Source organism: Fringilla coelebs (genome assembly GCF_963513975.1).
Source record: "Fringilla coelebs genome assembly, chromosome: 1".
In the NCBI taxonomy this organism is placed as follows: domain Eukaryota; kingdom Metazoa; phylum Chordata; class Aves; order Passeriformes; family Fringillidae; genus Fringilla; species Fringilla coelebs.
Window position 1 is genome coordinate 97,427,312 of NC_140028.1, and position 15,821 is coordinate 97,443,132.

The 15,821-nt window shown below is 39.2% G+C and overlaps 1 protein-coding gene across 1 annotated transcript in view; it reads left to right on the top strand.

Moving 5' to 3' along the window:
- Nucleotides 1–387: 387 nt before the first annotated feature.
- The window catches only part of SUSD5 (sushi domain containing 5), a gene marked incomplete at both ends in the record, with an annotated part of 38,206 nt that continues 22,772 nt past the window's right edge, over nt 388–15,821 (top strand). Inside the window, 2 exons of the mRNA XM_084221966.1 lie at nt 388–487; nt 8,580–8,757. Of these exons, the coding sequence (XP_084078092.1) occupies nt 388–487; nt 8,580–8,757 (278 nt within the window). The remainder of the gene's footprint in view (nt 488–8,579; nt 8,758–15,821) is intronic.

A 15,821-nucleotide genomic window follows, 5' to 3' on the forward strand; every position in this document is an offset into this window, starting at 1 on the left:
CTCTCTCCCTCCTGGCTTTTGCATTTCCTCCACCGTGATCCATTAGGTATTTACCGGCAGGATAATGTGACTTTTCACACCGGTTGTCTGCGTGCGCTGCCCTGCAGACCGGGCTGGATAAAGCCTCTCCCCAACCCCAGCTGGCTGGACATCTCCCCCCCACCTTCCCCTCCCCTTCACACTAGCCAAGCCAAGGATTCCTCTCTCCCTCCCTCTTTCTTTTTCCGCCCCTCCCGCCTTCAGTGCAAACCCAAGACGCAGGAGCCTGCCGAGGGAAAGTGCTCCTTGAAATCATCACTGCAGACCCCGCTACGAAAGTGCAGAGCAGGAGAGAGAAAAAGCCTCGGCAGCCAGCCTCCTGCAGCTGAGGGCTTTGGAAGCAGGGCAATGGCTCCAGGCTCTCAGAGATTCTCTCTCACCTTTCTCCAGGGCGTGGGATCTGTCTTCTTCTTATTATTACTTCAGATCATCTCTGTTCAGGCTGATGGTGAGTCTCCCATTCAGTTTGGGCTGGGTTGCTATGGCTGGAATGAGGGCTGTATGTTGAAATGTGTTATTGCAAAAAGAAAAAAAAAAACCCAAACCAACTTACTTTTTTTTTTTTTTTTTTTTTTTTTTTAAATAAGAGGCTTAAATACATGCCCCAGTTTGTATTAGGAAACTTCTGATTCAGAGCTTTTTGAGACTTTACAAATATCCTGGGGTTAAGCAGAGAAAGGAAATAAGATCCCAGAAGGCTAAGATTATTTTATTACAACAGAATGACAGGATAGTGAACTTTTCCAGAGGAAATAAGAATAATGAAACAAAGCCAGAACACAACTAAGAAGACTCAGCTATATTTTAGGAGACCTCTCCTTATAATTCAAAGTACCTTTTCTCCAAAGAGCTTTCCCATCTCCCTGCTTCAGATGTGTCACTTAATACAGCCAGATACTTGAGGAAGGGAATCCAAGAACTGAAAGGCTCAGATAACCTCTTGTGTTCAGTGCCACACGTGCTGAAAATGATTGCCCACCTTTCTGCACATGAGCTTCATCTGCACTTCCCTGCTGAGGGATGTGATCAGGACATGGATTTGGCTGAAGCACCAGCCACAAGTTACTCTGAAATAGGACTTTTTACTCACCAATGGGGACCCTGAAAAGTTGCATCCCCTGAAAGTTTCCAGTAGCCTAACACCCTTTTCATGATTCAGCTTGTGATAATGATGACCAATTTGTCTAAACCAAAACACTCACTTTTGAAACAACTGTATTCCTGGGACAGCATGCTGAATGGTCACATTTTTCCACTTTCACAGCTGCAATAGATTTATGGCCAATCTCAGGATTTTTTAATTCCAATACCCTAATCCTTTACCATTGATGTTTGCTGTATTATTCCAGAGAACAGACCTTAAACATTATAGGGCAATAAAAATCTCTTCTTGTTTGTTCTCACAGTATTTTTCCTATTTAACTTAAATTTCTTTCAGTTGATGACCAAGTGTGGCAAAGGAAAGGGAGAAAATTAATCTTGCCTGTATGTTTCTACAGCTTTGAGTAGACTGTATAAATGTATACTATTTATACAACAGAACCCTTTCTTGTAAAGTTTAAGGAGAGTTACATTTCATTTAGCATAAAGGAAAAGAAATGCATCAGACAACTGCACTATGTTGCAGTAGGAAAACTGTGATTCTGTTTTTAGGATGTACTCCTTCCTCAGCAAAATGCCTTTGAAATGAGAAGAGAGGGGAAAAGCATATCCATGAAAAAGGACTCTTCACAGAAGTTAAGGACACAGGGCAGGAATAATAATTTCCCTTGCTGAGAATGCTTCACCTGAAGATCCCCTTGTTCTTTCAGGGGCACATTCCAATTTTTATTATTTCCATAAAATTAACAAAACTAGCTTTTTGATTCCTAAACAGGCATCTTCTAAAAGAGAAAGGGAAAAAAAGGTGGAGATCACTTTAAGGCAGAGGTCATGACAGATTTTAATTGTCATTCAACAGTTTGTCAAATTTACTTCACATGTGGTAAAACATTTATAATATGAAAGGGCAGAATATCTGAAGTACTTAACAGCTGTCAAGCATTATTACAATAATGTGCTTTGCAATTTTATTGAAATTCTAGGTAGTATTGTGATAGATATGTAAGTCTGCTATTAACTTGATCTTCAGTGGGTTCTCTTAATATTAATATTTGAGCACACAATTGTAACACTGTCCTATAAGCCATCTGGGTTAAACAGAGGAAAACACTGTATGTCAGCTTTAAAATTCACCACTTTGCATTTAGGAAGATCTAAGAGTATGAAAGAGGATTAATCCTTTCTTTTATAGCAGATTCTGGTCTGACCCAGCCAGAAACCACCTTCTCAATTTTAAGGTGTAGGTGAAAATATAATGGTGCTAGTTTCTAATACGTGTAAATGTCACTTCAGTGCCAATGGACCATTCTGAGTGACACATACGTGTTTGTGTATTTGTCATTTTTAACTGAAGGTATCTGACTGTGTTGCAGACTGCTAAAGGGATTTAGAATATGTCTTGTAAAAAAACTATGAAATTCAGACTGGCCCCTGTTACAGTCAAACCTCTGAAACTGGTTGCAATGTGTTTCCCTAAGGAAGACTTTCACTCTATTATCCCACACAAAAATGATGACAGAGAGTAGGCAATAAAACTGACAGCCATCGAGGTCTGGTGAAGGTGTAAAACTTTGGAGCTTAATTGATCTCTTTTGACCACTGTTTCCCGTGGCACATATTGCTGTAGCACAAACAGGCTGCAGAAATACCCAGGCAAATGCAGAAATAAAATATAGCTCCGTTTCGCTTTGCTGCTTTTTTCCCCAATTGAAATGAGCTTGCTCAAAGCTGTTCAGGTCCAGGTCAGATGGACAGCAGACTCCCCAAGGGCTTGTTCGTGCTCTGAGGTACCATGGTGTGCCACTGCCTGTGCAGTTACTGGAGATTAATATGTGTTATTGTGGCAGTTCTCTATTGTATCACTGCAAATTTTAAACTGTTTTCCATTTACACTGGAATAGGAGAACAAGGATATGACTTCCTGAATCCTGCACAGGAGTTGCCTCCACTTTTTTGCCTTCCTTTTTTGTTTTTACAAGGCTCCTAAAATATCCACATGCATGAACCATAGTTTTCTGCAGAGAACTTGCTCTGAGACAGAGCACGTCAGGAGAGGGTGATGGCGATTCATCCACCGTACTGAGAAACTCCTGAAATGAAAAATGTGCTAACTTCAAAGCATGACCAATTGTGCCAAATTGGAGCTGGTCTGTTGGCTAAATTTGGATCACATGAGGCCCTTTTGGTCAAGCCAGTCACAGCAGTGTCCATGCATAGTGCCTGCAGAGGTTGCAGGTGAAAGGATCCAGAGTCCATGAAGCTGGGCACAAATAGGATCTGAGAGACATGCCTCTAACTAGAAACTGATGATGTTCAAAGTAGGAAAGCCCCCCTACCAAAGTATTTAATTTGGCTTGTTTTGCATTCTTTTTTTTTTTATTTGTAGAGGAAAAGAAGTATGTTTTTTCTTTTCTGCTCTCTCTTGACACTCACATTTCTGTAGCAGGTGTCTACACATTTCATTCTCCTGCTTGCAAAATAACACGCATTCATGCATGAACAATTCCAACTATTTGATCCTGAATTGTCCAGTAAAATCAAAATTTAGGCTCAAGCTGGGTTTTGCTGATGGGGAACTCAAAGATGACATCTTGATATTGCTATTTTTCTGATGATGCAATATTTTTTTAATTGAATGAGACATCATTCGCTGTTGTTTCTCACAGAAATAAACTCCACATTTGTGAACATTAAATAGAACTGGTAATTAGCCAAATCTCTGTCTGCAGTTGTAGAGTTACTGGATCTTTCACCTTTACACTTAAAATCAAGATATATTGCTACACATATCCATAGAAATAAAAATTAAATTTCTCTCAAAGTACGGAAGTAACCTTTCCTTCCTCTGCTCCCCTTTACCTCAATTTGAAATTTTTAACATTCAAGTAAAATTGTATTGGACTCCACATTTGTACATCTTTCACTAAATTTGTTTTGTTGAAACTGATTAAGTTTTATTATTTGTAATAGGAAATGTCATGTCATGAGGTCAGCACACTGGGCATGCCTTTTAAAGTGCTTTCATTTTATATTATTTTTGAGGGATGTTCTTACCTTAAGGTATATTTGACTGTACAGTTTTATGTTCCTTCTCCAAGCATGATGCAAATCCTGCTGAAGACATGGAGAAATTTGAACTCATTTCGGTGGGCTTTGAACTGTGCCTATGCACCTCAGAAGAACTTCTGTATCCATTGTATCTGTTCCTGTAAAAGAATAAATCAGCCAAACTCTTTTCATGATAACCAATAGAATTCTGTTAAACCCACTGATTTGCTGTAAAATATGAAGAAACAGCTTTTGGACTGGTTTTATTTTTGAGGAACTTCTGGTTTTGCACTTCCATATATCTGATTGTAAATGTCTCTTAAGTCTTGAAAGCATTATGAGGATCAGTTCTTAGAAGCTGAGTTTAGCAAAATTTGGAGCTGGAAATGAGGTGGAGTAAGAGTAGTGAACCACTGGAACAGTTTACTATAAGGTGTGCTGTAAATTCTCCATTACTTGGAGGCACTGAATCGTGATTGGATGCATGTTGAAAAGACATGTTCTGGTTCAACCCTGAATTTTTGGACTTGATGGTGGAATTACAAGGGGAAATCTACAGTCTAGTTAGACAGGAATTGAACAAGGCAATAAAAATGATTCTTAGAAGCCCTGAGATCTACATCTCTGTGGGTATGCTTTCAATCAGAATACAGTGGGGTACTCTTAAGTAAAAACTATATCAATCTATTGCAAAAAATAACTAAAATATTCTCAATAAATCAAATATAATCAATATTCTGTAATAATAGTGATCAGATAATGGTAGAGGCTAGCAATCTAATATAGGCTGGTTATTAAAGAGGAAATCTCTTTCATTTCAAGCATGAATTTTTCATGTGAACTGTGAATCCCACTGAAAAATAGAGGTTGAAAGAATGATGTCTTATTATTTATGCCTCATTATTGAAGTTAAAAGCTTTATCACTTGTTTCAAATGGGAATCTAAAAGAATCTTACTGTGACAAGGATCTTTTTCATTCTGAACCTGCTAAACTCAACATGTTCAGAAAGCGTCCTGAGAAATACTACTCTGCATGGATTTTTAGCTTTATCTTTAAATCAAAGGGACTTGCATTGTTTAGAAAAGCTTCAGAAAAATGTGTCATTTTGCTAACAAATTTCTACCCTCCTGTGGAGGTGGAAGTGGGATGGGAAATGAATGTTACAGGGCACAAATGGAGTGACAGAGTTGAGAGGGAACTGAGACATGGTGGCTGCTCAAAGGTACCACAACCAAAGGCATACTACATTCTTCATGTAGACATGATCCTTCATCCTGTGTCTTATGGAAATACAGAACAGTCTCAAATTTAAAACAGAATGACAACACATCTCTTGATATTGTCTCAGAGATAAGACTGATTTCAACCACCCCAATATAAAAAAATGACTGCTTTGCCATCCAATATGAGAGACAATCCTTTTTTAAGAAACATTTCAAGTACGACCAATAAAAATGTTACAAATAATTATCCAGGACCCTTAGATTCCTTTAGACTGAAAATGATACCACTTTTGAGATTAAAAGTGAGAGAAATCTAATTCATCCATATCTTGAATATGTTAGCCATGACACTGTAAGGTGCAGAATTCAATATTGCAGTATTTTTTGTTTTAGGGGATTTCCTGTTTTCATGTGGTTTTGTGTTTTTCCTGTTACTATGTTAGACTGTCTCCTGTATTTTTTCCTTGTCAATGCCCCTCAGTAATGGGACACATCTCAGGATATTGAGGACCCAGCCATTCCATTGGTCAACCATCTGATAAGTGAACTTTGCTTGTTATTATATTTTCTAAGTAAGAAATTAGACAAAACAGAGGGCACATCTTGAAAACTGGACAGATAGCCAGAGAGCTTCTAAAACTTGGAAAAAAAATCACAGGTTGGTCTGGTAAACAGACTGGCCTTCTTTACCCACTTTTAACCAAATTCTGGCTAACCAGAATTTCATATAAAGTAGTTCACTGTAACTTCCCAGCCAGTAAGTCTTTCGTAGCCCACCTTATAATTCAATTGTTAATATAATTTGATCATCCCAGGTACCTTTTCAAAGGGCAAGACTCTGCATTGACAGCATCTTCATAGTTTCTACTAAAAAGTTAGTGTATCTTAAGTACTAGTAAACAACAGTAGTCAAGGGAAGCTGTCTCAGCCCCTGTCTTGGATAGGCTAAACTTCTTTAAAAATGTAACTCTTGCTTCCTGGTAAAATGAATAAATCACTAACTAATTGTATCTAGACGGAACTCAAAGCTTGACCATTTTCCTTTCTTTAAGGCTTCTAACTGAAATACTAATAGCTAGAAAATAAGGGTTATGCCATGACAAAATAACATTCACAATTTAGGTTAGATGTTATGCAAACTCGCCCTATATGTCTTTGATGATGCACCTCAATCCTAACAATCTAATGGTGAAATGTAGAATGTGGACAAGCTTTTAGTTGGGACAGAGCCTTGTAAATCATTACACTTAATCCCTGTTTTCCTTTAGCAGCAAAAGTTGTTTTGCCACTTAAGAATGGTTGTTCAAAACCATCATTCTCTGTTTATACTGTTTCTCTCCCTAGGCCATGCACACTTCACTGTGTCTGTCAAGGCTTTGGAAAAAGGAGCTACATTAGGGCCATGTGCATTATTTGGGACGTGTTGTAAAGAATCCTGATGCTTGTGTACTCAGAGATGTAAAAGCTTGCTGCTTTCACTACTTCGTGTAAAACCCCCCATTCTAATTACAGTTAATGGTATTGATTACAGCGGAGAATCCAAAGATAATGTAACCTAGTGTTTATCACACTGCCCAGTGTTTCTGGTTGTATTCCTTGGTCAGATACTGGTAACTGCCTTAGGAAAATCACTCTGGGTACTCTGAATTTCTGTTCCTTCTCATAGCTGCATGTCCTGCTTATTTAAATTGCAGTTTTCCCAAGTCAGGATGGCTTCCTGCAGTGCACATGTAGAATTCCCACCAAGGCAGGAGTCTTCATTAGGACCTGTCTGCCCTTGTTACCTAATGTAAACACAAATTACATGTTATCTTGAGGGAAAATACATTTTTTGATGTAAGGACTGTGATTCTTCTAGTGGGTGTAGTTGTGCACAGGTGAGAACAGAAAGCTGTTGGGGGCAGACCTACCCTGTATAAATTGCCTGGATGTAGGATTAGAATCAGATTTGCCAATTTGTTGAAAGAGTATGTGCTGAGAGTGGCACTTGGTACAGACCCAGGCGGAATCAGTCTGAAGGATTCCCAGTACTGGTCAATATCTCCTGAGACTGTGAAGCTGGCTACATAGCAAACACTTGGTATGTGCTGGAAGTTATGCATTCATATAACCACTACCATGAATCCCCTTTGGAAATAAGACATAAATAAGAGTTTCCAGGCATTTACTGAATGTAAATTCAGTGCTTAAAATTTTTCTTCCTGCAACGGCAAGCAATCTCAGTCTGTACCTTCGAAATCTAAGAGGTATTCTGAGGGATGTTATCATCAGAAAACAAGATAGTTATGTCAACTTAAATGTCAGCTGCAAAGTGTCTCATTGTTTATTTCTTTTACTGAAGCACCCAGCTAATATGTTTATTCCATAACCCAGTAACTTCTCAAACCTCATTGCCAAAACCCCAGCTGACCTGTTCCCAGTTGCCAAAACCTCTAACTTTCACCCTTTCAGCTTTCCTGGTATTAGATAAATTAAAGTAAAATAAACGGAACTGAAAATAAAAATAACACAAAAAAAAATGTTATGCTAAATATGTTCTCATGCTCATTCAAAAAAAAAAAAAAGCTTTCCATTAATAAAAAACTCTATCTCTCTTTCCAAAAAGACATGATAATGAAGCAGTCTGCATTTAGACACCAGATGTCATGGAATGACATAATTTTGATTTTAGAGAGTAAGTAGAAATCTATTTCTGATGTGGAAGGCAGGGCTGCAATACTGGCTTTCAGGCAAGTGCTTACTTTATGGATGTAGCTGCTATAGAGCAACTGTAAAATGTTTAGTAATGGATTCCAGCATTAGTAGCCTGCAGGAGCTGTTCTTTGTGATTTTAACTTTATATGTGCATATGAGAGAGTATCATGCTTTATCTCTCCAGATCTGAAGCACAGACCTACAGAGGCAAGACAAGCTTCCCCTCTGAGTTAGGAATGACTAGTGCCATTCTTGCTTTTCCTGTGCTGGACAAAATTAAAAGAAAAGCTAACACAAGGATACTTACAGTGCTGATTAAATTAGGCTTTAAAAAAAAAAAAAAAGGCGGGCCATTAAAATAACCTTAGTAAAAGCATGAAGGCTTTATTTGGTGATAATTTGCAATATTTCTGTTGAATATGCATTGAGTAAAAATCCATGATGGATGACATGTCCTTTCTTGGTGTTCCAGGGAAAGTGTTTGCACTTGAGTCCAAGAACAACTCTCAGGGTCTGGATTTAGCTGAAGCTGAGAAAGCTTGTGTTGACCTGAGTGCTCGCTTAGCAACTGCAGAAGAGCTGAAAAGGGCTGTTCTGGACTGTTCTTTTGCCGGCTGCACAACGGGATGGCTCGCCAGCGGCTCTGCTGGGTAAGGACAGCAGTATCTCACTTTCTGGGAAGTATGAATGATGATTGTCAAGCTAGTTTTCCACCTTGACTAAGATTTGCTCTGTAATTCTCCAGTCCTTCAGAAGCTCAGCAAACAAAACTTCTCATGGGAACCGCGTGTCTGTCTAAGATATTGATGCCCGGCTGAGCAGACAGTAGGCGTGTTCAAAAGGGCACAGACGCACTCAGATATGATAACCCACATGTGCTGGAGAGTTTGTTGGGAGAGCCCACCAGGGAACTTAGTTGTCCCTCAATGTGTTTGAGGTAGCTCAGGTGACTCACGTGGCACTAGGCTGAGCTCTTTTCCTTGCACGAAGCACTGTCGCCTCTGTAGAGACTGATTTGAGGCAGGAATGTGAATGGAGGTGTTGAGGGAATGTCTGATGTCACTGAAGCTGAGACCATACAGGGATTGCCCAGAAGGAGTATATCAAATCTATTTTCAACATTTGGTGGGGATGAAGTTTTGTTTATGAAAAAAATGTTTCCAAACTTGAGCGTATTATTAGATTTTGTGACAGTTGCCAGGTTTTTAAGTAAGCATTGGTGTTTCTGTATTTTTAGTGATAAAATTTCCAAAGGACAGAAAATTCCTACTATTAATGAAATATTAGATTTAAACTATTTCAAGGAAAAGCAACCATTTTCTCTGATTATATTATTTTCCAGGTGAAAAAAATAGTTTGAAAATTTATTTTTATGTACCAAAAAAAAAAAAAAGACAGCGATCTAAACCCCAAAAATCTTTTTCCCAAGACAGTTGCTGAGGTGTCTTGCAGGCTGACAAGCCAGGAAAACTATATAACTGTAAGAAATCCATGGCAAAATTGTTGTATAGGGTCCTTTATACAACCTCTGTATTCTGGAAATAAGGAATCATGATGGGTAAGAGAAGAAATCATGTTTTTTAATCTAAGCAATACCACTAGTTAGTCCAGTGAGATCCTCAATTAATTGCTACAGGCACTGAAGCTGTGACTATTAATAGATCAGCTGTGGACTGAATATCTTCAATATCAAAATTGTGATAAAAACACAGTGATAAAAACACATTGTAAGCATGGGAAGGAAATTAAGACTTTACATCCATTCTATCTTGCTGTACTCCATTCCCCCAGTAAACCTGACCTTAGCAGGGAAGTCTCCAAACTATTTATTAGAAAGAACCTTGTGGGGGCACATCAGCACACCATTGTTGTGCAGTCACCAGAACTGACCTTCACTGGAAAGCTTCACCAGAGAGAAAAGTTCTTCAGAGCTGGAATTTTATACTCTGGGGCTATTTTACCCCTGGCTGGGCAAGCACCAGAAAGCATGTTACTTGGTTTGTTGAACTGGGTATTTTTGGCTCTGGGGAAAAATAGGAATTGTGAATTGCCTAAAAAGGCTAATCTGTTTTAACTGTAAGTTAATGCAGCTCTGGAGAAGGAACTGAGCTCTTGAGTGCAAAGAGTGCAAATGGGACAAAGTTGTTTAAGTTGAACAAGTTCAGCTCCAGCGTAGTGATTTACAGAGAAATTTAGATGGAAGGGTAAAATGATGCCAGGAGTTCACTGATAATACATGCAGGAGGAACATGCAATTGACTTGAAAATATCTTTACAGGGTCTGATTTACCTCTGTCAGGCCAGGAAAGATATGAGAACATTGCTATGGACAGCACAAAGAAAACCTCTGTCAGACTGCAGCTGTAGTAAAAACAGACAAACAAACATTCAAGCAAACAAAGAAGTTTCTAGAGTGTTCATGGAATGGGATGAAGAATATGAAAAAAATATATATGCGTAGGTCAGTGTAATAGCCTCCTTTGGAATACTACATGTATTGTTACAGTGTCTTGGGAAAAGTACTAAAAGTGTCTCAAAAAAGGGCTCAAGAATGACTAAAGTAATAGAAAATCTATTAACAAGGGACTTCAATTATTTTACTAAATTAGTTATTTATTTTTTAAAATTTACCAATTCCATACTTCGGGCATTTACTTGGTAACTGGAAACATGACAGCAGGGATAAAAGACAGCTGGTACACAGAAAAACCTCTCCACATCAGTTGATATAAAGCTGATATAACCCAGAGAAGGGAAAGCAGGCTTCACAGCACACCCAGAAGTTAGAGAAGCATGGAAAATTATTTCCAAAATAAAGGACTCTTTGCTGGGCACACCTTGTGTATTTATCTTGATGAAGCTCCACATCTTTGAATGACAGGTGACCTCCCCACATATGGCAGGTCCAGAACTGTTCAGGACTTTATAAGTTGGATCTAAAACCTTGGAATCCTCCCAGCAGCTGGCTGGCGTCCAACGCAGATCCCAGAGCTTCAGTCCAATGCTCTCCCATATCCTCTTGGACTATGTACCTCAGAAAGGAGATAAATAGGAGGGAGCATGATAAAAGTTCCTAATTTCAGGAAGAATGAGGTTTGGTTTATTTATTTGGTGCCTGGAAAGTATCCCAATCTTTCCCCTGAGGAAAAATGAATTAGACACTGGCAGTAGAAGTAAACACAAACAAATGATGTGATTGAAGTCATTACAGTGTTGCAGATTTTCTGACATGCTTCAGCCTTCCTTTCACCACTTAGATTTAAAATTGAACAGGAGCTCTAGCAGACATGTAAGGACTTTTTTACTGCTAGATCCATTCTCCAGGTTTTGCACAAGTCTGTGATTTGTTCACTTCTGATGGCTATTTATGGTTTTCGTGAGTAATTACAATCCCACTCCTGGTAAATATATCCATCACTGTTGATTATTTTGTCCTTATTATTATTTTTACAGCCAAATCATAGCCTGGAAACCAGTGGGAGTTTCTCCTGTTATGGCAGAGGCACATCACTGAGTCAGTGTGAGCATGTTTATACTGCCTGCTCTCTGGGCTGTACCTCTTCTATGGGCAAAGAGGAACATTTGGACTAAAGAGCCAGTTCAGCCTGGGTGACTGTCAAATTTCTGATGACTCTCATGTAAATGCAGATCATCCATATTTAAATATGCCCACTTCAGTCCCTGCAAACTGGGTTAGCCCAAGCAGCAGCTCTTGATGAATATGAATAATTTCAACTGATGCAGAATGGAAATTGCTTAAACAAATAGATCCCTGCCAGTAAATCCAAAGACACAATAAACTGGGTGGTTTTGTGGCTTGAGCAGCCTGAAACAGAACTTCTTTCACAGGAATAAGGGCATGTTCTTGTCTTTCCCTTGCAGTTGTTCAGGCCAACCCAATTCAGGGCACAGAGCTCTTCACACAGACGTGTCCCTGGCAGTCCAGGGTCTTGGGAACTTTTTGAGAAGAGCCACTGACAAGTAGGTAGGGATAACTTCTTCCAGCAAGCCAGAAGTAAGCCCTTTACAAGTCAGTCCTGACATGTGTAACTTATAAAGCATTACACATTGTTGCATTTCAGGAAATGAAGCATGGTTAGGCAAGTCTCATTTGTCAGATGAGCCCTAATAGCTATTTATACTAAAAATGACACTCTTATGACTTACTTGCATGTCAGACAAGTGAGTCAGTAAAACCATCGAGTGATCTGCCAGAATATAAATGAAAAAAAGGTGGCAGAGTTCTCTGAAAGGCTCTCACTGCTATCTTTTGAATTCAGATGTCATGCTGGAAAACTTTGTGTTGAGTCTTCCAACACTGGGCAGCATGTCCTGTAGGGTCTTGACTTCTTTTCTGGGGTTTTTGAAATTTAGGAAGTGAACATGACACAGTTTGTATTAATATCAACCCTATACAAACAGCTATTTATTTTAGAAATTGTTAAACATCCTCAACACCTTGTATTAATATCCCCATAGCAAATTTACTCATTTCCAATGCTTTAGTAGGATGGAAAAGCTGAAGCTGTCCTATTCCCTATCCTGTTCCTTATTTGCCTGCAAAGGGATGGAGCCATGTACCTCTTCTGTAACAGCTTTGAAGCTCTGCATAGAATTTTTCTTCTATGACAGACTTCCTGCAGGGCTGTCAACTTGCTCCTTTGCATGAAATCCCTGGGCTGGTTCCTACCCAGTCCCTGGAGCATTTATTCCAGAGGGGATAAGTCTGGAGTGAGCAAGCAGAGTCAGCTAGAATAAGCTCTGCTGTGAGAGTCACAAAACAGGGTTTCTTTTCTTGGCTGACTACAGACCAGGTGTTTGTTACCAGGAAAATTGCTTGGTCTCTATTTTTCCTTCCTTTTGTTAGCTCTTTGGGTTTTGCACTTTTGAATGTTTCTACAGTGTCAAACACAACAGGGCCCTCACTGCAGATGGCACCAGTGGGAAATGTAATGGTGAGACTCAAATATGGCATTTCACAAGACTACCTACTTCTTTTTCTGCCTACTGTGTGGGACTTGCCCAGTACCTGACAGCATGGTAATAAAATCACGTTTCCTGGGAAAGAAAAAAAGCAAAATCCAAGGAATGGAATAAAGGGTCAGTTGCTAACTCTTGCCAGTCCTCTCATCTGTATTTGTAAAGCCTTGGGCTTTTGGGTCCCCTGAAATTCATCCAGGTGTGCATGCTAAAGCAGGCCCACTAGCTCTTTGCAGAGAAGCAGTTCTGGTGATATGTCACTTTGGCAAGCTCTTGGTTTTATTTCAAGGCTGTGCTCTGCTGACTGGTGATAACGCACATGAATTTGCTCCCAGACATGTATTTGGGGCAGGTCAAGTAATTCCCTTCGAGAGAAAAATCCAGGCATAACTGACAGGACACAGTCCAATTGAAAATGCTGAAGTTGCTTATGAAATTGTCTGAGGAGTTCTTGGACTACAGAATTCCTTCATGTCACAAACTCCAGTCCCACAGCTCACACATCGTGTCATGACTTTGTCTTCTTGTTGCTTCTTATCAATCTTCTCAGTAAGTCTCATGCAAGGTAAAAACAAAGTAATTGTGTTTCAGGAATAGGGATTTCTGCATAAAGCTCAGTCAGGAAACTTGAATTTAGGAAAAGGGCATGGCCAGCTTAGTCCAAGGGATGATATCACTGAGCAGTGTAGCCATGAGCCACTTTCCATCAGCTTTGGGAGGAGAGAAGCAAACCTTTTCTTAGCACAAATTAGGACAGCAGCATGAACAAAGTATGACAGCTATGTTTCTTGTGAAAGAGACAGCCCAATAATTGAATAACTTTTTAGAAAATGTACTTTTTTGAGGAAAAGCACTGCACAAAAGGAAATACATATTTTTAATGTATTTTCTAGGACAAGAACCCAAACCACCATCTGCTGAACTGTCACATCACAGTCCTCAGAGTTGCCATTTCCTAAGTGAGATATGACTCGCACTTTTAAATTGTGTTTTTACTGGAAGGTGTTTTGTAAGGAACTCTAAGGGATTTAGCCAAACTTTAGCAAGCTTTGGCACAAAAGGCATGGGTTTGCTAGTGAAATTAATTAATGCCAGAAGGTTAGAAATCTTTCATAAGACCAAGGAAAAGCAGAATATTGAACAGGAAGGCAAGCCTGACTTTAGAGATGGAGTAACAGAAATGGGGTGCAATGCAACAGTATTTGATGAAGGCTAATAGGAATTTCTTCCTTAAACCAGCTAGAAAGGCACAGCAGGAGAAAGAGCTGGGTGCAGCCACAGAACACAGGACAGCAGTGGGCTTGTTGTAAAGCGAAATAACTCATGTAAATTTGTGAGAAAAAGAAATGTGATCATCCTAAAAGACATCCAGCAGCAGTTCCAGAGGAGAGAGGGCAGTACCGAAGAGCTTGCATGAGGCAACAGTGAGACACCACCTGCAACAGTGGGATGCAATTCTTTGCATCCAAGATCAGGAGGTCTGGGCTCAGACTAGGGTGAGACAAAAAAAGCACCTCTCTTATCAAAAGGGGACTAAAGGTGATCCTTTGTTTATCTGAACAAATTAAGACAGAAATGGGATATACTTATTTGCAAATCCACAAGAGGTGCTAATACCAGGATTTTAGCTTGCCAGACAGTTCTAATGAGGTTGATTTTCTACTTTTCAAAAGAAGTTCATGTATTTTGCCTTTTTTTTTTAGAATCACTGTAATGCTTTGTTGTATCTGAAAGCCTTTCCTCTGAGAATGAAATGGCTTTGTAAATTAATAGATTCAAAAAATATTTTGGTATTTTTTTAAACCTTTTGGTAACTAATCAGTAACCTCTGCTATGAAAGCCCTGGATTAAAATGGAGCCTGTGAAGTGAGATTGGGTAAAACCACCTTTCTAGTGATGCTTGACATGTCACTGAGCACCCAACTAGTCCAGGCCAGGAAGCAACATGCACTCTTTTGCATGCACTCAGAATGCTCAAATTATATGTGCCTAGTGATATTAGAGTAAAATGGCCATATAAAATCTTTCATACTAGGCTACAGTATGCAAGCCTGCATGAATGGGCCATATTTATTTAATGAACAGAGGCCTTACTATTTCAGTAGTCATATGTACAATTTTAAGCACAAAAGGCTGCATTTTGGTGTATATTTTTAAGAATCTAAAGGATATTGGTTCTGCCTTGGTAAGAACTCCTTTTGACATTTCCAGTGGCAGTATTGCTGTTGGAATGTCTTCATGTCACACTTAGCAGCTGCTTTCTTTGGGACACATCCAGCCAAAATTAGCCTCTATAGTTCCCAGGCAATGGACTTTCCAAAGCCCACCTGCACTCCCCTTCATGACTTTTCAGGGAAATTTTCTTCCCTTTGGTAATCATGAACATGTCATTTATATTTTATTCCTCATCAGAGCCAGCTTTGTAATTTGCAGTTTCCCAAAATACAGAGGGGAAAGACTAAGAATAAAAACCCCCTAGTTTGGCTCCCAGACTACTGTTGGTTTTTTTCTCTTGCCTAGTTACTGAAACACAAACAGTAAAGCTGACCCATTAAAAAAAAAAGCATAACATGTTAAAGATTGATCTTTACCAAGAAAAGTGATGAAGTTTTAAACTTTCTAATTAGGGGAAGGTTTCTTATAGCGTGGTACCAACCAGACTTTCATAGTGCCTCAACAAACACATTGTTCCTGATGTTCTTCTGAGCTGAATATATTACAAGCTCATACTACT